The following is a 26,401-nucleotide window of genomic DNA, read 5'->3' as shown; positions in this document are numbered from 1 at the left end:
AGTTATAATGGAGATTTCCCATTGGTCCATGTGCCTACCAATGGATAAAGCACCAAATTTCACATCCAATAATGATATTCCCAATTTCACATCCAATAATGATAGTCCCAATTTCACATCCAATAATGAAGACGGATTGAGATCACTTTGTATTAAATATAAATGGGGTTTTTTTTATACAAATATGAATAGTTATTTTCTATAAAAATATAGAAAGCTGTTTTGTAGGGACGTAATTTTATATACTCACACCCCAAATCTTGTCGACAAAAATTATATTTTGGTACCAAATACAAGTGAATTGAAACTAACTCTATGGATTCTCAACATACTCAAGAGTAAAAAATAGACTTGCATGCAATCCCTAGGGCTTTTTATTACAATGAAAATTACCACACATGTTTCGTTTTCCAGAATGGTTAATCCGCCCCTTTACTCGAACATTTGTAAAAAGGATTTTGCCTTACACTCGATGTGTGATGAACTTAGAGATAGAGCCATGCAGGGATTCTTAATCCAATTTAGTTAGCTTAGATTTCATGAACTCTCAACATCAAGAACATGATCATACAGCTTGTGGGTGAGCTATTTTTAATAAAACGGGTGCATTTCATGGACATATGCTATTTTTAGGTATAAGATTGAGGTACTCATGGTTAGAGAGGTTGATGCTTCAACATAATGACCCACCATCCATTCCCACAATCAATATATATATATATATATATATATATATATATATATATATATATATATATATATATATATATGGAAAAAGTTTATATAAGATTGGAACTTTCAAATATAGAATTACAGATGCACCTCAAAAATCCAGATTATTTTAATGTTGAGAAACCCTCTAATTGATCATCTCGATATCGAGAGATATATGAATTTGAAAAAAAAAGAAGCTTTTGCGTCTCAGAAATAGTGCATCTTGTAACACATTATCTAGACCGTTCATTTTCAAGATTTTCATATGTTTATAGTTCTACTTGATTTTAACCATTTTTAGATTTTTAAATTTTATAATACGATTTGAAAATAGATTCTGAGATAATCCTAATAATTTTGTACACCAAAATTACATGTTATGATAAAATTTGGAGGTGCGTTGTAATTGGATAGTTTAAGGTTGCAACTTTATAGAAACCACACCCTATATATATATAATGATCCTATAGGACCTTCCCCCATCCATGTATGTAGGACTCAAAAAGATCACCATTAAATTTGACACAGATCTCTAAAAAAGTTATCAGATGGGTGTGGGTCATGACTTTTCTATAAATCCGTACCAAATTTAATGGTGATAATTTGATGTCCTACATACATGGGTGAGGGAGGATCTTATAGGATCATATATATATATATATATAAGTAATGATCCTATGAGACCTTCCTACATCCATATGTGTGTGACCCCAAAAGATCATCATTAAATTTGGCACAAATCTTTAGAAAAGTTATCACATGAGTGTGGGACTTGATTTTTTTAGAGATTTGTATCAAATTTAATGGTGATCCTTTGAAGTCCTACACACATTGATGTGGAAGGGGATCATAGGATCATTACTATATATATATATATATATATATATATATATATATATATATATATATATATATATATATATATATATATATATATATATATATATATATATATATATAGTATGTGCCCATAAAAATTATGATTACACAATCCCATATTTTTCTAACTTAATCAATCTCCCTAAAGTACCTTCTATCTCAATTCACCAATTTTAGAAAAGTATTAAATGACCACAACGAAGGTTTAAGGGAACTTTATATCACCCCAACATTCACGTGCCAAGGGTTGGCATGTGGTCTTCCTCTAGCCGTCAACTCTTGTCAAGCGCGGTATTGTGGTCTTGTAGGACGACCCAGTCCATCTACTCCTTCGGGCAGAAAACTTATTTGTGAGGATTTTTTGAATTTAAAATTTTGGAAATTACTTGAGAATAAGGATGATTATTTTCAAAAGAAAAAATTTGAATTTTAAGTTTTCTAATACTTATAATTCTCACCCACAAGAAATTGAACGCTCTTGATTCTATCTTAATATATAATCTTTTTTTAGTGCATAAAGAGTGTGATATAGAATTTTTATTTTTTGAAGCTGGTCTATGGCATGACGATATTACATCCCCAAATATTAGGATCCTAAAATTATTATTAGATTAGGTCTTACCAGAGAGTAAATGGACATTATTCTCCTATAGGAGCATGAAATCTTTTGGCTTAGAATCTCTAAGGATGATATGAAGTTTTCTACCGTCGTTGCACTCCTCGTTCACAACAGTTTTTTTTAAAATTAGAATCTGGCTCGGGAATCACTAATATGGACGTCCAAACTGACTTTTCGTTGTTGAAAGCAATTATCAATCTGGGTCTTATGGATATGTCGGGTTCCGTTAAGGAATTGGACGAAATTATTGAAAAACTGGGCGATTTGGATCGTTTTCCACATCTATATATTTTTTTTCTTTCTTTTATTATTATTTTTATTTTAGGGACAAATCCTTCGTTGATCCAAACTTGGAAGGCAGTTCATCTGGCTTCACAAAACATTTTAATATTTTATCTCAAGTAGTTTTTTTAAAAACCCAAGGATTTCTAATCCAGATCGTTGATCTAAATGGGAGTGGGTTGTGACCAAAACGGTTTCAGGATGGTATGGGTCTTGGACTGGCTCCTCCCCAAAACCCCACCAAGATTTTTTTTTCTTTATTTTTAAAGTTTTTTTTTTTTTTTTTGGTCCCCTCTAAATCGCAACCTATAAACTCTTGTTTATTTTTTATTTTAGTTTATTTATTTTTAATATTTTTTTGAATCACCGTTTCAAACCAATCCAAACCCGATCTTGAGGATCATCACTTCAAAGATCCAATATAGATATGTGGGTGAACAATCTGCCCACCCATACAAATTTTACAACACTTTTCTCGTTAAATGCCTAGATGGTGTCTGTCACATTCTAAAAATGCGTAGTCATGCATGGGATTTTCTTATGGTGAAAATCCTTCTCAACTTGATATTTCATTAGAAAATTTCTTTTGCTTTGTATACGCAATGAGATCATTTATCTTTGGTATAAGACGGTCACGATTAATCTTAACTATTGGATGTGAAACTAAGTGGTTGCATTTATTCTATTGACCAAACTTAAAAGTTCAAATAATTTTTTTTCACGCTTTAAGACACATCTAAATAAAATTATAGATAATTGTGACTTCTTTGTACCAAAGAAAAATGGTCTCATTGTACGCAATCCGGAAATGCAAGGTCCTTTAACAGCTAAAAAAAACAGATTATTACATTGTTGTAGCCTTTTTCTCGTAGAATGCATCATTAACTTTGCCCCTCATTTTCCTATTTTGGGGCATGATATGAGTAGAGCGTTCATGTGTTTTGACCTTTTTCCTTTACCTAAAAATTTCAATAATTCAAAAGACCTTAGTCAAAGATATGTCGGGGAATATGATGCCACTTTAATAGGCGGCAGGCTACCATAACCAATTTTTTAAGAAATTTATATATAAGTTTTGTTTTATTTTAGATATTTAAAAATAGTTTCATGTATTTAATAGTTTACTATTAAATCTCATATATATATATATATATATATATATATATATATATATATACCAAATTCATTAACTATTTGGGAGCCGTTTGACTTTAATAACATTATTTCGATCCATTATTTGACGTTAAGAAAATAGTATAAATCCATTTATTTTTACAACATGTGTCTACCTTTTAACTTTGGTTTAATGATTAATATAGATATAGACAACTATGAAAGTATCAACTATATTGTTCTGATAAAAAGATTGAACTGGAGTTGCAAATGAGATAGAAATTATCTCGAGCTTTAAAAATTATGTGAAGTTTTGCGTTCTTAGTCTCCTATTTTGTGTTGTATAAGAGTTTTGTGATGGTCTCTAAAATCTTTCCAAGTAATTCCAAGTAAGGAATTTGTCAGATAATCGTGAGTATATCATGTTCCCAAACTGATTCGTTCATAAATAGTAAGAAGAGGCATTGTTTAGGTCGGACCGGTGCTTCAAAATTAAATTTGATGATCTAGTCTGGGAATTGCTTTTTTGGATCAGGAATTAGTGGGATCAATCCGGTTCTTAGTCAAAATCGATATGAATCCCATAAACTCGCCCAGTTCAATCAAAGAACCAAGTGATCTAGATTGCTTGAATCTCCCTGTTGATTTTTTTTTTACTATTTTTTTTTAAATAAAAAAATTATCATTTATTTTCTTGGGACCAATTCTCGCACCTTAGAGTTGATCCAATTCACCGAACTAGATCGCCTGTTCACCAATGTAGACAGAATTTCTAGAAAGCTAGGTTGCCCGATTAGTCTAGTTTTTAAAACACTAAGTCACACTATCGCTTGAGAAACATGGAATTACTCCACCCATCCAATGAAACAAATCACCATAGTTACAAAACAGTCCAAGAACAGCCCAAGGTCATCATCATAGAGTATTTTCTCAACTATTTTTGGTTGGTTGATGCGTTAGTTAACCTTTGCTCATTTCTCATTGTATTCAAGTTTCGATATAACACGTCATTTATGAGGAACACCCCAGCATGCTTAGATAACGTAGATTCATGATTCATAAAAAGTTTTAGCAAAGTCTTACATTAATTGTCTATCTAACACAACCCACCTCTTTTATCCAGGCTTGGGATATGTTACAAAAAATTTAAGTCCCTACAGACTGAAGATCTGCCCTAGGTAACCAATAAAATTTCTTCAAAAGACGCTTGCTCAACCATCCACAATACTCTAAAATCTCTCTCTCTCTACCCTAAATCTCTCTCTCTCTCTCTCTTTGGATATTTAACGGTAACTTTTCATTGATGGGATGAAAAATTTACAAGAAACAGAAACAAAAGAGGAAAGCAATAATGGAAAGAAGAAAAAAGAAAGCACTAAAACTGCCCTACTCCTTTGGCAATAGCATCAGCACATTCATTCCTTTCCATATGAACATGAATAAAGGATACCTCTCTCACTCTCACAGCTAAAAGTCACCACCCAAAGGTTCTTAAAATTTAAAGGACACCTCTCTCTCTTTCTGCTGAAAGTCCCCACCCATTCAAAAAAGGTTCTTAAATTTTAGTTTTCTTTTTGACCTTTTTGTTGAGATCCTCATCATTGTGCATGATATCTTCCAAGCAACTTACATGTGAGATGCCCTCACCCTTCGCTCAATGATGCATGAACCCTACGTTTCAGTACAATTTTTTTTTTTTGAAATGGTAAGAATAATATTCATTGGATAGTGGAGCAATACACCTAAATATAAAAGTACAAGACGAAGAAATAGGGAGGAGCACACTTGAGATCGTATACGTTTCATTATATTGAGAAGGCAAAGAGAAGGGACGCTTTCGGTGTGATATCCTAAAAAGTTCTATAGCCAATAACTCTTAAAATAGCCTGAAAATATGTTTCTATCTTTAATTATAAAATTTAAAATTTCTAGAATGATTCAAATTGAGCAGATCTATAAACACCTAATAATAGATAGCCTAGATTGTGTGTCACAATATGATCTATTGTTAAGGCTCAAAATCATTTTCTTTTTCATATACAAATATCTTGATTTTGCGATGATCAACTGGAAGATTTTTAACATCAGAACAAATTTTTCAAATGTTTTTCTGAAGTGCACCTCATTTCTATAATATTATAGAAAATTATAAACTTTTTTCTTCTATGAAAAAGTCCACCTGCCTTCCCAAGCTTTCTATTCGAGATTTGATGATTGATTATTTATTCCCCCTAGACTTGTCTAAACCGCGGTTATTTAGCATCACTAGCAAAGCCGCATTAGATCATTAGACGCAAATACTGTTGAGAGATGAACAATTTAACACTTATATCTTTTGATTTAATTTCGAAATACCCATTAAAAAAAACCATGTTCTTGAGTTGAAACAGTTGCAAATAGAGAACATGTTAAATACCTCATATGTTATAGATATTTAGATAAATTATCCTCTATCAAAATACACTTAATTTTCTAACACTTTAGTAATTTACCATTTTTAAATTATTCCAACTTATGGTCATAAGTAATTTGATGGGTTTTTAAAATTATAGTAGAAAATATGAGTAAACTAGTAGATAGTCGATCTCTTATATATAATTTGATAAATTTTTTTATTATAAATTAACCAAAAAAAGAAAAAAAAAAGAAAAGAAAAGAAAAGAAAAGAGGGGACCAGTCTAAGTTCCTCGAACAACTTGACAAGTACATTGGGTCATCTTTCAAACTTTAAAGTCGGATAAGGCTTAGGTGACCTTTTATTAACTTTTTAGTAGGGGTTGGGAACGTGCCGGCCCGGCCCAGCCCTGACAAAGACCCGATCGGACTCTAAGTTATTAGATCCAGATCCAGATAAATTGGACGCAACTGGACCCAAATCCAACCTAAAAATAAAAAAGCATATATTTAAATCTATTTAAATGTTATGTTAAATACATACATGTATTATTCAAATATCATAATTATAAATATATAGTTATATTTATTTAAAAATTACATATTAAATATTATTTATATAATGACACTATTTAGGTCGGGTCCACGTGGACCCAAGGCCAAATAGTATTCAGGTCCAATAGTTGGACCTCGACCCGACCCGACCCGCCACCCATACCCGGATCCGGATCCGTGTCCATTGCCACCCCTGCTTTTTAGGTAACCAAAAGACAAAAATAACCCTATCTAACTTTGAAGGAGAAAAACACTAGAATAATCACTACTCTTGAAACCTCTAGCCAAGGAATGCGTTGGCTAGTCATATAAATAGTGGGTATCAAGGTGTTTCTCTTATTTAAGTTAGTGTGAAGACGCAACTAGCACGGTTTCGTGATCTGTGTTTCAAATTTGACAATATTAAAAGTGAAACCAAGTTGGATTAGCCTGCTTGAACTGACTAATTTTTATTAACTCATTGAACTTTAATAAGAAAACATGAAATACACCAACTCTTTTACGAAAGGAAAAAGTCTATAACATAGAAATAAGGATAGCCTTAAAAATTCATAGGAAAAGATTGTTATGATGTTAGAAACACCTCTAATTGAGCATCTTGAACTCGAGATTTGTAGAATTGAAAAAATGATTTCAAATCCTCAAACTAGTTCATAATGATTTCAAAATAGTTCAAAATAGTTCATAATGATTTCAAAATAGTTCAAAATAGTTCATAATGATTTCAAATCCTCAAAATAGTTCATAATGATTTCAAGCACCAAAATCTTAAAAACATACGGTCTAAATAATGTGTTGCAATAGAAGATATACTATTTTTGAGATTTAAAATCTTCTTCTTTTATATATATATATGGTCATACATCTAAATGTGGAGATGATTAATTAGATAGTTTTCTAATGTAAAAAAATAACCCTTTTCAATGGAATTTCGAGGTGCCCCTTAATTCTACAGTTTAAGATGTCAACCTTATATGACTTTTTCTTTTTTTTAATTGGTCAACTGGGTGTGTAATTTAGGGGACCAATTCTACAATTTAACGATAAACTTTTTCCGGTTCTTAATTGGTCAATTGGGTTGTGTAATTCAGGGGACAACTAAGCTATCTGGCGACACCGTGTGGCTAAGTCTAAGATTTGGGAATTTCAGTTATTTGTGGTCTGAACTTGCATCCAAATTAGGGTACAAGACAAACTTGGTCGGGACATGTTTGGTTAATCTTCCTTGCTCTTTCTTGGGAATTAGGTTAGGGCATTTTTGGCATTGATTTGTAGAGCCAAGGCGTTTCTCACTTTGTCTTCTCTTCAAAATTTGAACTTCTCATTATCATTGAAATGGAGAATTTTTCTATTATGTTAAGTTTATAGAAAATTATAGATATCCTTTAATTTGTATATTTCAAACATGCATTTCTTAATATATTTTTTTAATACTTTTGATACCATACTATGAATTCTAACATTATTTATTTTTGCATCTACCATCAGTCAGAAAAGTTGATTTTTTTTAAACCAAAATATCTCCTATTTTAACTATGTATCCTAAATGTGATGCCAACATGTACTAGTCTAGCACATTTTGTACCGAACCAACTTTTGATAAAAAATACCGGACCAGCTTAAAAAGAGAAAGTGGGAAATGTGGATTAAAATGCCAGTATTTTGGTAAAACAAAATCAACCTTTTTACTTAAGGAGGTGGATACAAAAATAAACAATTTTAAAGTTAATAGTGTAATATAAAAAATATTAGCGGGGTCATATGCCTAGAAAGTCCAATTTAAAGGTATCTATAATTTTCCAGAAGAAAAGATGATCTTCACTAAATTGCAAATATCAAATATTGGAAACAGTGGTCAGGGGTCTAGGGGTGATAATTAAGTGGGGTGTGATGTAACCCCATCTTTAGGTCCGGCCAAGTGGATCCAACTGATCAGGTCCATATATGATCAACTGGAATCCATTCAAGCCTACGTTGCGTCCGGGTCCAGGTTCTGGCCCATGACCCTAACAGGTCAGGTGACCCATTTACTAGACTAGCAATGCCATGTTGAAAAGTGTGACCTTTTGGCCAAATGAGAACCATCATTTCCTATAAGTTGGTGCACTATATAAAGCATGACTACTATTTATTCTCTTGAAATGACACAGCTAATGATAATGTAACTTCTTTCCCCAAAAGCAATGGCGTAGTAACTATTGGGAGCTATAAACCATTTCTAGAAATTTCTAATGTGGCACATGATTGGTCATGATAGGTATCTCTCAAAAGAAAAGGGTAGGTCAGCTTGGCTTATTTGTAGCATAAATGTTAAAGGTTAAACCCATGATTTTAGAATCGACACGGTTTCTACGTGTACATGTAGAAATGAGTCATCTCTTAAAAATTTATTTTAAGATATAGTTTTGGATTTAATTTTTAAAGACATAATTTCTAACATGTAGATCATGAATATGAAATAAATAAATAAATTTTGAAAACTAAAAAAATAATTCTATCAAGAAAGCATTTGGATCGTTAGTTTCAATTGTTTTTAGATGGACCACCTATTTGTATCCATCTTTAAGATGGACGAATTATACTTCGGGAATAGCAAATGTAGAAATATGGTCCCTGTTGCATGAAACAAATTTCCTTTTAGGATATCAGATTTCCAAAGCAACATGCGTACAAGTCTTTTTTGCATGGGTCTTTCAACAAATATCACCAGATAATAGGTTATATAAAAAAATAACAGCAGTTATTCTTGTTATCATCATCATCAGAGCTTTTTCTCAACTATTTAGATAATAACCATCATTAAGTTAACTATTATAATGTCATTACGCTATTCTTAAAAACTCAATTGAACTTTATTGTCAAAAAATAAATAAATAAAAAGAAATTTGAAGATTATTTGGTCTTCTAAGAGGATATCTTACATACCCTAAGGTTAGATCTTATCTAAGAGTATTTGATGAGACCCAAATTGGGACATAACGTCCCCAACTTAACAACAAGCTTAAAAGTACGAAATTATATGTCCCCTAAAGACTCTGGCTCTCCCTTTTTGGAACGTGAGATCTAGGTGTTAAGAACTTAAAATTTATTATTTTTTGAAAATAATTAAAATGGATCCCAAACTTTCGAATCAAAGTATAATCCAAGGAGTTGTAATTGCTCTAAAGAGTAAGTATACAATATAATCTAAAAAGAGATTATAGAGCTGGCCATAGGCCCGGCCCTGAAATGTTGGGTCCTCATCCGTAAAATGTGGCCCTAGGGCCGGGCCGGGCCACGACTTGGCCACAATAAGGCTGACTGGCCCTACCTGGACAGGGCCTAGGGACAGGGTCTCTTCAGCCCAGTCTAGGATAGACTAAACTTGAACTTGGGGCGGCCTATAAGAACCAGTGTTGGGCTAAGGTTAGGGCTAGCCTCACCAAGGCCTGGCTCCTAAGAGAGGACACCACATGTGCTAGAGGGACCAAAAGAAAAGGAAAATATAAGTCTCAACTAAACTAAACTGAGGTCTTCCAACTAGACACAAGCAAGATATGTTTATGTATTGGGTGCCAATAATGTAAAGTCAGCTTTGGTATTCGAGAGGATCCTATACCGCTCAACAATGGATCAAGAGTGAGGGGTAAGGAGACGTAGAGAGAGAGGATAATAATAGGGTGTCCGTATCGAGTTTGTGGACACTTTGGGGGGGGTGAGGTTTGCATTATTACATCCTTAAACAGTCAAAGTAAAGCACATCCCCAAACTTTGTCATGAGAAAATATTTAGGATGGCTTGAGAATCTATTTTCATCACTAATTATAAAATTTTAAACTCCATAAATGGATTAAATCAAGCGAAAATTTCATATAGAACTCTAATTTCTCATATTATTTCATGGTAGATCATCTTTCCATTTTTCTTTCAAAAGGCATAAGGAAACTTCTAAAGATTTTACCACAACCCCTCATCTCTTATCTCCATCTGACTTTTGACTATAAAAATTAGCTCCAATAAATCTTTTTATACCATTTCAACCTAAAAAATTTTTTAACCTTTTTTTTTTCACTTTCCACCCATTACAAGAAATAAATGGTATAAAAAGATTTTTTAGAGTTAATTTTTATGATCAAAAGTCAATAAAATAAAGAGAAATAAGAGATGGGGGAGTATTGTGAAATCCTTCAAGGTTTCCTTATTCCGCTTGAAAGAAAAATGGAATGAGGGTTTATCATGGAATAATACGAGGCATTAGAGTTCTATATGAAATTTTCCCTTAATATAATTATTAATAATACGAAGAATTAGGGTTCTATACATTTACTCCCTTAGACAAAACACTTAATTGGGACTTTTTTTTTTTATTTGAAATTTGGAGATCCATTTGGGTTCTTGAGCATCTGATCATTCCCTCAAACAATTAGATAGCTCTAGTGCCATCTTGGGATAGAGTGAGCCTTGTTATTATTTTTTCTTCATCTTTGAGGTTGGTTGCCAGGTTCTAGAGATTGAATCCCCAAATTTTGAAATGTAAAAGATATTCCTATTCTAAATTTTGCGAGGGACTAGATGAAATGAGGCTTGATCAGGAGAAATTACATCACAAATGATTCATTCATATATGGGTGTGGTTTTTATGAGGTTGCAACTTTAAACAATCCAATTAAGGTGCGCTTCTAATTTTTATCATAATATATAATTTTGGTGTAAAATATTCTTAGAATTATCTGAAAATCTATTTTCTTATCTAATTATAAATTTTAAACTCTGAAAATGGTTAAAATTAAGTTGATCTATAAACATATAAATTTTTTGAAAATGAACGGTCTAGAAAATGTTTTGCAGGATGTACTATTTTTGGGACTCAATTTTATTTATTTTTTTCATACTAATACATCTTGATGTTAAGATGATCAATTTGATGGTTTTTGCACATTAAACAACCTTTCCCCATGATTTTTTGAGGTGCATCCTTAATTCTACATTTTAAGGTTGCAACCTTATATAAAAATTTTCTTGATATATACGACAAATTTTATGGTTGACACTAGAGAAATAACTATTTTGTACTATTAATTTGAGATAGGGTGCAGTTTCTATAAGGTTGCGACCTTAAATAATCCAATTAAGGCACACCTCCAAATTTTATCATATCATGCGATTTTGGTGCAAAAAAATCTTAGGATTATCTGAAAACCTATTTTTATATCTAATTATAAAATTTTAAAATCTAAAAATGGTTAAAATGAAGTAGATTTATAAATATTTTGAAAATCTTGAAAATGGACGGTTTAGATAAGGTATTGTAAGTTGCACTATTTCTGGGCTCAAAATCTTTTTTTTTTTTCATATTCATACATCTCGATGTTGAGATGGTCAATTAGAGAGTTTTTCAACATTGAAACAACCTTTTCCGAAGGAGTTTTGAGATGCATATGTGATTCCACATTTTAAGATAGCAACCTTATATAAACTTTTTCCTTTGAGATATAGGTAAAAATAATAGACATAAATGGGCTGACTCCGTTTGGCCCTAAAAGACCGTCTTGGGTTTAAACAATTAGGGCTTTGGCCACAAAATGTGGGCCAAAGGCCGGGTCAAGGATAGCCCGGTTGTACCCAGATTGGCCTTGCCCTTTTGTTCTATATGTTTCTCTTTTGTTTTTGCAATTTTTCCATTTAGGATAGCCTGGCCTTAATAGGGCTATGGTTGGGCTTGGGCTTCTATGCCCATGTCAGGGCCGGGCCGGGCCTAGGCCTACCCTAATGCAATTAGAGTCTAGGCTGGCAGCCCGCCCAAGGCTCATCCTATTGCTCGCCCTAATGATATGACATCCTGCCACCCTTTGCCACCAAGGCTTAAGGGCCACTCCTTTAGAAAATGGAAAACAATGAAGGTCTTCTTATAGAATATTATATCATAATTTCAGTTGATTCAAAACGAAGTTTACTTTTAGAATATGTTGAAAGTCAAAGTCTATTTGTAATAATGAAATATGGACATCTCGATGTTGAGAGTGTTATTTAGAGAGTTTATCAACATTAAAACAATTTTTTCTGAAGGAGTTTTGAGGTGCATACGTGATTTCACATTTTAAGATAGCAATCTTATATAAACTTTTTCCTTTGAGATATAGGTAAAAATAATAGACATAAATGAGCTGGCTCGGTCTGGCCCTAAAAGACCATCTTGGGCTTAAACGATTAGGGCTTTGGCCACAAAATGTGGGCCAAGGGCTGGGTCAAGGATAGCCCGGTTCTACCCAGATTGGCCTTGCCCTTTTGTTCTATATATTTCTCTTTCGTTTTTGCAATTTTTCCATTTAGAATAGCCTGGCCTTAATAGGGCTATGATTGGGCTTGGATGCCCATGCGAGGGCCTGGCTGGGCCTAGGCCTGCCCTATTGCAATTAGAGTCTAGGCTGGCAGCCGGCCCAAGGCTCATCCTATTGCTAGCCCTAACGATATGACATCCTGCCACCCTTTGCCACCAAGGCTTAAGGGCCACTCCTTTAGAAAATGGAAAACAATGAAGCTCTTCTTGTAGAATATTATGTCACAATTTCAGTTGATTCAAAAGGAAGTTTACTTCTAGAATATGTTGAAAGTCAAAGTCTATTTGTAATAATGAAATATGGACATCAATTGACCTTATGAAGAAAAATTCATATTATTGTAAGCCTATAGTACAGCGTATGGCCTTTAGGTTTGTGGATTCCTACCTAATTATCATCATAACATATTTCTACTAGATATGTATTTATTGATTTAGTCAAATAATTTCTACTAGATATGTATTTATTGATTTAGTCAAATAATTTCTACTAGATATGTATTTATTGATTTAGACAATGGAAAAGTTTATATAGAGCCTAGGCTCTAAACAATCCAATTAGAGCCTAGCTCTAAAATTTCATTAGAAGGGGTTGTTTTGATGTCCGAATATCTTCAAATTGATCATCTCGACATCAAGGTGCATAGATTTGAGAAAAAAATGAATTCCAAGTTTTGGAAATAGTGTCTTGTAACGCATTTTTGGACGGTCAATTTTTAAGTTATTCAAGTTTTCATAGATTTGTTGGATCTACACTATTTTTTAAGCTTAAAATTTATAATTAAAGATAAAAATATATTTTAAGGCTGTCAAAGATTTCTGGTGTTGAAACTATATTTCTCGATACTATTTGAAGGTGGGCTCTGATTTGATTATTTAGAAACTCGGCTCTATACAAACCGCACCCTTTAGTCAAATACGATATGCCCCCAATTTCAATCACTCTAACTAAAATTACTTGAATTTTGTTACTTCATTAAGAATATACGTAAACTTTTACCAAATCTTGTCATGAATCTTGAATCTATGAGCAGAACGGCAGAACAAGATTTATGTAACCGATCCCAAATACTTGAGATAAGGCTTAGAAGATGACGATGCAATTTTGAAGGCATGTGAATGAAGTGTTAAATGCCTAAAGCTTATGTGCTCCCACAAGGGCATGATAAACTGTACGTTTACTCCGTCAAGTAAAACCCTCTAGGAGTATGTTCAAAATACCAAATTGTGGGATGCCATTAACTTTAAATATAAATTTGCACTCGCTTCTTAGGATTGGATAGAGATTGTCCAATTTTCATATGGTCAAGTCTAAGAATTTAGGAATTTGACTATTTTTCTCTTTTCATCTTTTTCTTTTAACGGGAATAAACGGTCTATATGCTCCACAAATGGCTTTCTTGTTTTAGGTGTGCACAATAAATGAATGTGGCGTATAGATGGTACATTACAGTTATTCTAGGGTTTCCAAAAAGTAGTTTAAATTTTGAGAAACATGGTTCAATATTACAAGAAATTTTGAATCTTTCAAAATTGAATCTTACTTTCGATTTTCGTTGTCTATTTAGAGATGCGCTAATGTACTTTTGTGCGAAGCTAATAATCTTTTAGATTTTTTGAAAAATATGAAGTTTCTATAAGGCCTAGGCTATATCAAACAAAATAAAGCCTCACCTCAAATCTTCGTCTTAAAAGCATTTTTGGCAACGGAAATCTCCATGATGGTTTTAAAATTAATTTCAACATAAAATTTGAAACTAAAAAAATAGTATAGATCTTGTGAATCTATGAACGCTTAATTTTTAGGCAAAATGGACAACCTAGATAATTTGTTATAATATACGTATTTTTAGAGCTTGAAATCCTAATTTTTTTTACAACCCTAATGTTTTTCAAGACTAGATTATTATTGTAAAGGTTTTCCAATGTTTGAAATACAATTTTTGAAGAGTTATAAGGGGAGGCTTTACCTATTTTGATAGGGGTGCAGCCCATCAAACCATTTTCCAATAATAAATAGAAAAGTATTTTGTGGATTTACAAAGCTGCTTCTCATATCTAAAAATGCAGTTTCATTGCAAAAAAACCCCTGCGGAGTACTTATCTTAACCTCAACTATCATATATTTCAAAAAATAGATTTTAAAACCCAAAAATGATATATCTTCATAATATTTAAAATTCAAAAATGATTTATCTTGAAATACTTTTTTTGGATCATCCATTTTAAGTTTTCACAAATCTGGATCTATACTATTTTTGCTGCTTCAAATTCTAATGAACGAGTATATATTGCAAGCCATGAAAATGTTTTCTAGTAATCTTTTTGCCGTGGGCGTTTGAGGTGCAGTCCTATCATAATTGGTAGAACCACGGCCTTACCAAAACCTCATCCATAACAAATTACCCATAAATTTTTAGTCGATTAAAAAGGACTTTGTTAGCAATTTTTATCAAACTAAATCATCATTTTAAGATGCAAACCAACCGATCTAACCCAAAAGAAAAGAAAAGAAATCTAGGAACCCATACTCATGGCTCAGGAGTGGATGAAAAAGGCAAACCCAATTTTTATTTGGAGCAAAATGTATTCAAGAAATATAAATTGGGTTAATATTTTTATTTATTTGATAGATGGATCAAGTCCTACTTTAATAACCCAACATGCTGGTGATCATTTTTATTATTTATTTAACAAAGTCAATGTTCAATGATCTTATTATTTATTTACCCAGTATTTACCTTCCCTATAGCCCACCACGTGAAGTTCGTCGTCTTAATTCACACTACAGTCAATGTTAATAATATAAAATTATAGTAAACAGCGTTTTTCACGCATTGATCCAAAGGAATTTAATTGAGGGTAATTAACTTACAGGAAGAAACAGAAAAGCTGAAAGAAAAGCTTACCTTCCATTTTTTGACTGCTTAATTCTTTTATGCTTTGTTGGTTTTGATTCAGTGTGAATTTATCTCCATTAAAGAAGAAAGATTGCTTCTTTAGTGTTGGTTTTGGTCAGTTTCCGTCTAATGAGATGAAGCAGTGTTCGAAGAAACGTGGAGAGGTGAGGAATTGAGCTTTTAGACCATGAAAATTTCATTGCAAAGGCTGTGTTTTTGTTTGTTCTATACTTCTGTGTGATTTTTTCGGTCTCTGTTTTGAGGTTTTGGGTGATTGGGTTTGCGGGTTTTGTACATTTGTGTGCTGGTTCTTTGTGATTGGGTGTGCTTCGTTTCTCTCTCTCTCTCTCTCTTTATGCGCATATGTGTTGGTTCTCTTGGGGGTTGGGTGTGTGAGAAAACTGTTTTGGGTTTCTCTCTGTCTAAATTGATTTGGGGTGCTCGCTCCCATTCTGTTTTTTGTGTGAATTCATATGGGTGCTCTCTCTCTCTCTTAGTGGGGTTGTGCGCCCGCTTTGTGTTTATGCACATTTCCTAGTTTTAGTTTTAAGGGACCTTTAATGGAGCATTGGGCGATTGTATTATCGGGAAATTGCAGCCGAGGAGTTGGGTTGAAATCTGTTGTTTCGGTTGCACATGCCTACAGCTTTCCAGGCCCGCCTATGTTCTAAGGAAATGGCTCAACATTAGGACCCAAGAAGGTGATTACAGTTGTGATGAAGGTGATGGCGAAAGCGATTTTGAAGAAGAAGAAGAAGAAGGTAACTCTTGTATCTCATTCAACTGCACTGAATTCCTTTAAATGGGTCCTTTACCAAATGAAAAACAAGGAATAACAATACAATTATAGGATAAAGTTCGAGTTTAAAAGTCTGATCTATCGGATGCCTAGTTGTTAGTTTGCAGTCAAGGATTTTAGTTTTTGGGCATGTGCATGACAAGTAAAATGGTGCTTTTATGCAGGTTGGAAAAGAGAAGGGTTTGATGGGAATAAGAATGGTAGTGCATTTCGGTGTCAGTCCTTTGGTAAGAAAACATTCTGTACCTTAACCTGTTTTTATTTAACATTGGTTTCCTTTTAGTTTTCTTTCAAGTTTTATTTTTAGTTTTGATTTTATATATAGATTGATGATCATGAGTCCTTGTTCTATGCTTTTGTGAACATGATATCCGGAGTTCTTACAGGATAAAGTATACAGAGTTCCTGTTAATAATACTTGTATTTAAAATTTTCATTGTGGTGTAATAGCAAAGTATTACTAGTTGTTATTCTTGTGGAGATCCTTGGGAAATGTTCTGATTTTCCTCGAGTGATTTGGCTAAGCAAAATCTGAATAAATATATTTGATAAAAACTGAGAAATTGCCTCATAAAGCTTAATAGGAAAACAGTGCCAAATTCTAGGTTGCTGATACTAATCCCTGAGCTAACTAAACTTATTTGCAGAAGTTACTATTTTTTTTTCTTTTACTTTACTTCCTCTGCACATTCTATTTTTTTTATTTATGACACATGCACATGGAACTGGAAGTGCAGATTTGTAATTGAACCCAGCTACTCCATGCTAGGAATGAACTCAATCATGGACAGTAGTTTATTCATTTGATAATAAATGAATATCTCAAATCTTTTAATTTTTTGGTTTTAACAAGAACCTCTTCCTTTTCCCTCATCTGGTTGAGTTTTCCAACTCACTCCTTAATATCATCGATTATTTTAAATCTGAGTTACCTAACCGTCCACCTTGGATTAGTGATGCGTTTTGGAAATTGATGCTTCCAAGTAGGTGGTTGGTGGGTACTAAAGTTTCATATTGTGATTTTATCGTTTACTATGATGGGTTTCCCCTGTATTTTACTCGAGGAGTTACAAGGGCCATAGAGGAATCACTTGGTCATGGATTTATCTTTTATGTTTGTCTCATAGCTCTTCTTTTATGTACCATTTTTAATTGGTGAACTTAATATGCAGCTACCACCCCGGAGAATCCAACGTACATATTGAGAAGACGGAAATCCGAGACTTTGAGGGTGCAATACATAGACACTAAGGAAATCAGGCATGGCATTGGTATCAGTATGATCTTCCCCAGCAATATTTTCTTGAAATATGATAGTTATATTTTCTGACAGAATAGTTTTGGAATTCTTTAGGATATGTGTTGGTACATGGAATGTTGGAGGAAGGCTGCCACCCGACGACCTAGACATTGATGGGTGGCTTCTTATGGAGGATCCCGCTGATATATATGTGCTTGGGTAAATCTAAGTTTAAGATCTGAGTGCTTTATGAAAGAAATGTATCTTCAAATGCTTTAGTTTCTTGTAGCTTTACGATTTTGAGTGCTGAAGTTTATTTTATTCCTCCATCTTTTCTCACTTATCTCTCTTTTTGTGAGTTGACCAAACTAAGATTATTATTTTTAATCAAAAGCCCCAATTGGAGAATAATTAGTGAAGTCTTCGATATGCATCATCAATATTCATATGGATTGAGATATCTTCATGCGCTTCAGATGATAGATCTGTATTATTATTGAATTCATGGAATACTGTTTTCAAATTGTCAAGGGCATAAAGGCGCTTGTACATTTCTAGACAATACAGTTACTGAACTTATGCAGACATTAGAGGAAACATAACAATCGCTATTTCAGAGGCTGCTCTAATATTCAGCTCCTTATCATTCATGGGTGAACATTTATTAATAATCAAGATATATAATGCAATTGCTACATGTGCTAACTTATGCTTATGGAAATCATGCATTGTGGCCGTGCAGTATGGATGATATTGAGCTTTCTCTAGTTGAGTTGAATTGATTAGTAACAGGGGATTTCATATTGTTTTAGTAGTTTACTAATTATGTGAAAACTTTCTTGAATTGTAGGAGAATTCTCTTTCTTTCTCTGGTATCTATATTATATCAGATCAAAGTCAATATCTCCTTTTGGTCCCCAAAAATGTTTGTTTCAATCAAAGAACTTGCATTTGAATAATAGTTGATTATTTTATGATTGCAGTCTTCAGGAGGTTGTTCCATTAAATGCTGGAAATGTATTCGGCGCTGAGGACAATCGGCCTGTCCTAAAATGGCAATATCTCATTCGTAAGACACTAAATAGAATTTTTCCAGTTAAAACAAAGTTCAAATGCCACAGTGATCCTTCCTCGCCATCAAGGTTCAAGCCTTCAGATGATGTCCCTGTTATAGAAGATGATATATTGTCAGATAGTGATGATGCGACTGACAATCAAGTGCACCCAATCTCTGATATTCCTGAAATATCTAAGACAGATGAATTTGGGTTAGGAAAAGATTCAAGTTTTGTGGATGGAAATGCTGGTTTAGGTACATCAGAAGAGCCCAATTTGAAACAAGCTTCTCAGGTCATCAGGAGATTGGATAGATTATATGGATTTAGTATGTCAGATGACCCCACAGAATCAGAGGCACCACCACCTTCTCAACCGAAGCTCAAATTGACCAAACAATTAAGTGGCACTGAAAGGATTGGCTTGGTTTGGCCAGAACCACCAATGGGTTTGCTAGCTCAACATGTTCTTGACAAATCGAGTTCTTTCAAATCAGTTCGTTCTTTCAAAACATCTAATTCTTTTAAACCTTCTCTGCTTGGGGACCCAAAGGGATCCTCAGATATAAATTTGATTTCAGATATTAACTTGGAAGCCCTTATATCCAAAAAGAGATCACCTTTTGTAAGGATAGTGAGTAAACAGATGGTTGGCATTTTCTTGACAATTTGGGTGCGAAGAAATCTTCGGAGGCATATTCACAACTTGAAAGTTTCCACTGTCGGGGTTGGTGTCATGGGGTACATGGGCAACAAGGTATTTTCCTTTTGCTATTGTATAAGGCACCACTCTCGAGATATAAATCAAACATTTTAATGGTATTCTTTGTTTGTGCTATCTTATTTCTTTTCTTTCCTTATTAGACTGTTGCATTTAACCATCACAAGTAGGTGGTAATTTTAAAATAACTTTTCGGTTAAGTTTGAAGATAGAGTGATTTCCGTTTGGTTTTAATATCTGATTTCCATGACTTTTTTCAGAAAAAGAAGTTGATCTAGGAAGCGATCTATACATGCATAATTCTCTTAGCAACTGCATAGGCCCCTATTATTTATCCCCCTGCAACCCCACCCCACCCCACCCAAAGAAAAGAAAAAAAGGAAAAAAAAGAACGAAAGAAAAGACTAGATAGGCCCTATTTAGATGTGGCGATGAGACCCCCACACAAGGCAGGCTTATGTGTAATGAATGTTAAAATGGATTTTAAAAATATGGCACTATGCAGAGATTATGTGCCTTTTTGCACACAAAAATCGACGTAATAATTTTCATGTCAGTGGCAAGAATCTTGACACCAAAGGACCTGTGTGCATAAGACCTCTTTGTGCGGTGCTTATGCATGCATCCTAACTGGCCCATTGTTCATTTATACATTATCAATGCATAATTGTTAATCTTGCAGTTGCTATATTGCAGTTTCCTCTTTATGGCATCAATATATATTCTAATTCTCTTCTTGTTTATGCATTTATATAACCCAGCAGCCAGAGGAAAGGCTAATTAGTTGTCCATTTTCTTGTTGGTACAACTATGCTCCAGGGGTCAGTTGCTGTTAGCATGTCCATAAATCAGACTCCCTTTTGCTTCATTTGTTCTCACCTAACTTCGGGTGAAAAGGAAGGGGACGAATTTCGAAGAAATGCTGATGTGCAAGAAATAATAAGGAGAACACAATTTCATCCTGTTCCTGGTGTTGGATTCCCAAAAACCATCAATGATCACGAGTAAGAGAATATTATTACGTTTCTGTGAGAAAAAAATCACAAGATAAAGCAATGTTTTAATTTCTCGATGAATTCAAACATTTCAATGTAAGAAAAAAAATGAGCTTAAATTTCAAGATTTCTTTTAGTGACTTTTAACATTGGATAGGTGCATACTTATTAGCTAGGATATTCTCGTTTAATTAAGATCAAGAAACAAATGTGATTCATTGTGAAGAATCAAAGAAACAAACTGACTCTCTTACTGATTCAAAATTGCATTTTAGAGCTTCATTTAAGCCTATTTCTGACATTTCATGTATCTGCCAATATACCAGTTCATTTCTGCTTGCAGTGGAAATGTTTAGAATAAGATTCCAGTAGAGTACCTCCCAATTATCTAGATTAGTTTCATCATTTAACATTAAACTTGGGGCTAAAGATGGTTAATTAATAATCCTTGATCAATGTGGGATTGCATTACATATATACTAATGTAAATGTAGAATAGGGAAGATATAATGACAATATATGAGATTGATGATAGTAATAAATAACAATGTTATCTAGTTCTCTTTGGAGGGCTCTTCCTTTTGGCTGGGAAAAGGGAAAAGGGAAAAGGGAGGTGCTTCGGCTCTTTGGTTTACTTGGGGGAAGTCTTGAGCTGTATTTATACAAATAAAAAATAAAAAGAAATTAAAAAAATGTATTTTGGGGCAATTTAAAGATATATATTATTGTATAAGGTATATTTTCCAATTTGAAATATCACGGAGGTAATTCTACAGATTTCTTAATACTGGAGAGGTATTCTTACCAAAATTTGAAAATATTATGGGCATTTTTTTGAAATTCATACTGATAGATTGCAATGTACTGGGGAGTGATTCACTTCACTCCAGTTTGGATGTAAAACCCAAAGACAGGCCAAAGAGGCCGAAGCAAAGCGAGTCCAACAATGGTAATAAATAATGTGTAATAAGAAAGATTTAAAAGTAGTGTGATTCTTTGGTGAAATAAATGCATGCTTTATAAACATTACAGAAGCACACTTACATTCGCATGTGCACTACTGTTCACACATACAGAGGCTACCTTGTATAAAACATCCATACATTATCAAAGTAGTAAATTTCCTACTCAAATCCACTGGGAAACTGATACTAATTTATAGATTCAATATGTTGTATGCAGAAGAGTTATCTGGTTTGGTGATCTTAATTATCGGATCAACTTGCCGTATGAGAAAACGCGGGAACTCATCTCTAAGAAGGATTGGTCTGCTTTGATCGAGAGGGATCAGGTTCGGCAACTTCTCTGCATTTGATAATTTAGTTTTACCATAGGAACCCTTTACAAACTCTCTCTCTCTCTCTCTTTGAGACATGCTCAAATAAAAAATGATTTCTGCTCTTTTTGCCTGTTTTTATTACTAGTTAAGACTTTGAAGCAAATGGAGGTCATTTCTAATTTACGAAATCTTCATGTTCAAAAAACATTATCCTTGTTTTGCTCAGTAGCAACAGTAATGGCAGTATGGTTATGTTTAAAACTGTGAGAACCTTTTTCAATTGTCTCTGCGTTATTCAAGGGCATCGAATGATTTCTTTTCTAATGTGGCAGCTTAGAAGAGAGCTAAAGAAAGGGCGTGCCTTTGATGGATGGTCAGAGGGGCTCATAAATTTCCCTCCGACCTACAAATATGAATTTAACTCACCTAAATATACAGGCGAATTTCCAAAGGCCGGAAGGCGTACTCCGGCATGGTAGGCCCCAGTCTGTGTGTGTGTGAGCGTGCAATTTGTATGTCTACATAGGCTTCTAGCATGGAGCTCTATCTCTCTCTGTGTATTGTGTAAGTATGTGATGCTTTGCTGGTTTGCAGGTGCGATCGTATACTTTCATTTGGGAAGGGAATTAGGCAGTTGAAATATAAGAGACATGAGATTATGCTCTCAGATCATCGACCAGTGACTGCAATTTTCGTAGCTGAGGTCGAAGTATTTTCTCCTCGGAAGCTTCAGAAGGCTCTAACACTCACAGATGCCGAGCTTGAAGAGAGTGACATTATACCAGAAGAGATTGAATTGGGACTGGATGGATTCAGATTTGAGGTAGATTCTCTCTCTCTCTCTCTCTCTCTCTGTCTCTCTCTCTCTCTCCACACACACACACTCATGCACACCGAAAATATCTCAAAATACACATTGTTGTATTGGACGATGGACTCAAGTTTTTCATTTCTTTCCAGGATTCTTCTGCATGGGATCGATAGATGTAGACATGGTTTGGGTGTATCTTAGTGATGGGGTGAGTTTCTCTTGTATGTTTCTGATTGAGTTGGTATTCATTTATTGTATTCTTATTTGTATAGCTGACCTTTACCTCACTAGTTGATAATCAATTGGACTAAACTCTAGTGTATATTTAAGAGTTCTCGGTAATTGAGGTTTTTGCTGGTATTTATAGCATATTTTATAGCCATTTCATTTCAACATATAATCCTTCATGAAGAAACATAATATAAAACCATTTACATTAAGCCGTTTCATTTTGACATAATCCTTTATGAAGAAGGGCAAGGTTACGTTCACAATTATCTATTAGACGAAATCTGTGGGTTGGGGCTGTTGAAATGCCCATATTCAAAGTCCCGCGAAAAATATTCTTAAACTTCAACACAGACCTTACAGTTTGATTTCACATCTAAGGTCGAGGAGAGGCTCTGACCTTGTTACAAAAGTGATGGACAATCATTCTACTTAATTAGCAATGGAAGGGTCGATTTCATTGGTTTTATTATTGGTCAGTAAGCCTCTCATGAATGAGAATGTAGCTGTTCCGGGGTCGACCTTAATATTCCAATATAAATAATCAGGAAAATATCACTAAAATAATCAAAGCACATGCGAAAATTGGAAGAATATAATTTAAATTGTCATACAACCCGGAGAAAAAAATTAAGTTGATCAAATCAACCAATGGCATGGAGTGGTTACTTTTATGAAGTTTCATTTCACTCAGTTGATTCAAAATTGCTTTTTAACAATGCCCATATTGCCCCATTGCGGATTCATTATACTAAATAAGCAGGGTTATTTTGGTAATTTGGCCCACTTAAATGACATAGGGTGAATGATGTAAATCACTAGCCTGCTTGTTGCCGAATCAAAGATTTTCAATTTAAAAATATGAAGAAGAAGCGAGTTCCGGTTTCCTAGCCTTTAACAAGTGTGGGAAAAACAACATTTTTTCTCGGGGCGACTTAATTCAAGCAGCAAAATGATGATATAACTTCTCTGTGTTTAGGTTAAGAACCAAGAATGTGAATTTCCAATTGCAAAATGATGATATAACTCATCTATATTTAGGTTAAGAACCAAGAATGTGAATTTCCAATTTAAAGAAGCAAGTTCCAATTTCTAACCCTGAATAAGTGAGAGCATTTCAAATCGAGCAAAATGACCATCATAGCCTAGGAACTTGGAACAAGCATGTCCAATAAAAAGATTAGAAAACTGGTTATGGGTTCCTAAACTTGAATATCTTAGAGTCCCTTCCTCAATTGGCTCTTGCTATCTTCACTGATTCTGTAAATGAAATGAACAGTAAAAAAAGTACAATATAGAATACTTTAATCTTCAAATTATTTCTCTTTTTTTTTGTTTTCGGTTTCATGATCATGATGATGGAGATAATACATGCATAAAGTTTTGGATCCAAAATCCATTTCCAAGATAGACCAGATCCACCACGTTTATTGATAAGTTAATTTCATCAAATACTTTTTTAACTGGCCTCCAGCCTCAGACTTGGTCGAGTACTGTACGGGGGACCGAAGGACCTAACAAAATAAATAAATAAATAAATAAAAGTAAAAAATTCATTTAAGGTTAAAATAAAATTAAAAAAATGAAACAAAACTAAAAGGCAACCTAAAAGGTCAAAAAATGTTAAAAAGATGATATAAAATATGGGTTAAAAAAAATTGGTTTGTTGTTGGAATTTTAGAAAAATCTAAAAAAAAAAAAAAATACAAATATAAAAATACGGCATATGACAAGAAAAACTCATGAATCATAGTAAAAAAACCATCCAGCTGCATATATAATATTCATCATTGATTCAACTTTTTAATATTTTTTAAATTTCTTTTAAATGGCCCAAATTGCGCTCAACAAGGAGCGGAGTCCAAGTAGTTGGCCGAGTTTTCAATCTTTAAACCTCATTGTGCTTCCAAAACCCTATCACATGTACTATATGCATGCATATGACTGCACTTAGAGAAAATGCCTATTTTTCTTAGAAAATATGATGTGCACATGGAGGAAAAGTCTAGTTTTTTTAAAACTAAATAGGTTATTAGATCATCTTTAGAAAAGCAACCCTATGTTAGAAAGTATCCTCAATTTATGGTCTAACGATAATCATATAAAGAAGTTTCCCATCAAGTTTGGAAAGGTCGATCTCCTCATCCAGAGATCAGAATGACAAGCTGTTTTATTTTATTGTTGGATCATGGAATGTATGTTGTTTTATTCTTGTTTTTTGATAATAATGAACAATGATCTAAAAAAGATTTACATGCTTTTCAAGTTTTTAAATATGTAAATCTATAGTTTATTTTTATATGTGGTATCAGAGCGGTGGTTTGCTTGTTCATTAATACCAAAAACCATAAAGTTTTCACATGGACAATTTTTCTCTCATGATCGTCGACATAGGGTGTTACTTTCTGGTTTTCTGTTTCATTCTCTCCACATTCATGGATTTGATATGGAAAGAGATTCACAATGATGTAGGAGGTGCTTCTGGTGCTAAATTCTTCCAATGCACCGCTATCTCTCTCTAAATTTGCAACTCGTCAAAATTCAATTTGGGTAGAGCTTATGCCACGAGTTGCAAATCGTATTTGCTGAGGACCTATTTCTCAGCAAATCATATCTCTCTCTCTAATAATTCATAACATTCACTCCCTCTATTTGGAATGGACGTGAGTTGGTAGTAGAGAGAGAGTAGTAGGGATATATAATAATTTTTAAAGTAAAAAAAAGGGTTTTTTTTTTTCTAAATTTCTTATATGCATGATTTACTTATGCTTATGCATGTGGTGTGGAAATGAAAAGCAATCCACTAAAACAAAAAAGAAAAAATAATCACAAAAAAAAGAGATAATCAATGTAAAGATATACATGGTTTGGCAACGTGTTTATGTATGTAAAGATATACGTGGTTTGCCAACATGTTTATGTCTACGGGAGAAGAGAGTTACGTGCCTATGTCAACGGGAGATATGTGGTTTAACAACGTGTTTATGTCTACGGGAGATGAGAGTCTATGTCCACGAGAGATGGGAGTTAGTTTACGGGCAAAGAAAAATATAGCTACAATAGCTATCTTCCTCACACCTCTATGTTCTTTTTAATTATAAAGCGATCTGCGTTTTTCTCTTCACCCTAAAAATCACAACAATATATATTCTCTATCCTAAAAAACCTCATCTACAAATTACCAAAATACTCCAAGTACCCATATATATTGAATCTCATGTACGGATATCCCTCCGGAGCACTCCGGAATCATCTTTTTGACTCCACCTTGACGGATCTATTTCTTCAGAATAGAAGTCATCCATCCTTTCGACTTCATTTTGGCAGATTTATATCCTCATAAAACAAGATATCAATGGTGCTTGTTTTGAGCGTGAAATTTTTATTGCTCAAGTATGTTTTATTGCCCGTGTTGTGTTGGGGAACACTAGTCCCATGATCAAGAACATGCAACTAAGGGTATGCTTTTTTCTTTTAAAGGATTCATGCATAAAATATGAT

The 26,401-nt window shown here is 33.6% G+C and overlaps 1 protein-coding gene across 15 annotated transcripts in view; it reads left to right on the top strand.

Moving 5' to 3' along the window:
• The window catches only part of LOC18432021 (DNAse I-like superfamily protein), a 28,672-nt gene extending 5,631 nt beyond the window's left edge, over positions 1–23,041 (top strand). The window contains exons 4-15 of one of the 15 annotated variants that reach the window (XR_016056419.1): positions 13,907–14,044; positions 15,834–15,936; positions 16,371–16,533; positions 16,736–16,798; positions 17,744–17,831; positions 17,926–18,030; positions 18,795–19,623; positions 20,352–20,591; positions 21,765–21,873; positions 22,194–22,336; positions 22,456–22,684; positions 22,822–23,041. Coding sequence is in view for 10 of the 15 variants with exons in the window: in XM_088868228.1 (XP_088724354.1) it covers positions 14,004–14,044; positions 15,834–15,936; positions 16,371–16,533; positions 16,736–16,798; positions 17,744–17,831; positions 17,926–18,030; positions 18,795–19,623; positions 20,407–20,591; positions 21,765–21,873; positions 22,194–22,336; positions 22,456–22,684; positions 22,822–22,845 (2,082 nt within the window). In the remaining 5 variants the exon portion in view is untranslated. Of the gene's footprint in view, positions 1–4,730; positions 4,786–11,107; positions 11,207–13,906; positions 14,045–15,833; positions 15,937–16,370; positions 16,534–16,735; positions 16,799–17,743; positions 17,843–17,925; positions 18,031–18,794; positions 19,624–20,351; positions 20,592–21,764; positions 21,874–22,193; positions 22,337–22,455; positions 22,685–22,821 lie in introns of those variants that run through there. The other 14 variants (XR_016056423.1, XR_016056422.1, XM_088868229.1 and 11 more) reach the window with 14 other exon arrangements.
• Positions 23,042–26,401: the final 3,360 nt, after the last annotated feature.

This window comes from Amborella trichopoda, chromosome 5 (assembly GCF_054954075.1).
Source record: "Amborella trichopoda isolate Santa Cruz 75 chromosome 5, AtrichopodaSantaCruz75HAP2 v2.0, whole genome shotgun sequence".
Taxonomy (NCBI): Eukaryota; Viridiplantae; Streptophyta; class Magnoliopsida; order Amborellales; family Amborellaceae; genus Amborella; species Amborella trichopoda.
The sequence above is the reverse complement of the archived record's forward strand: the minus strand, read 5'-3'. Positions and strand labels throughout refer to the sequence as shown.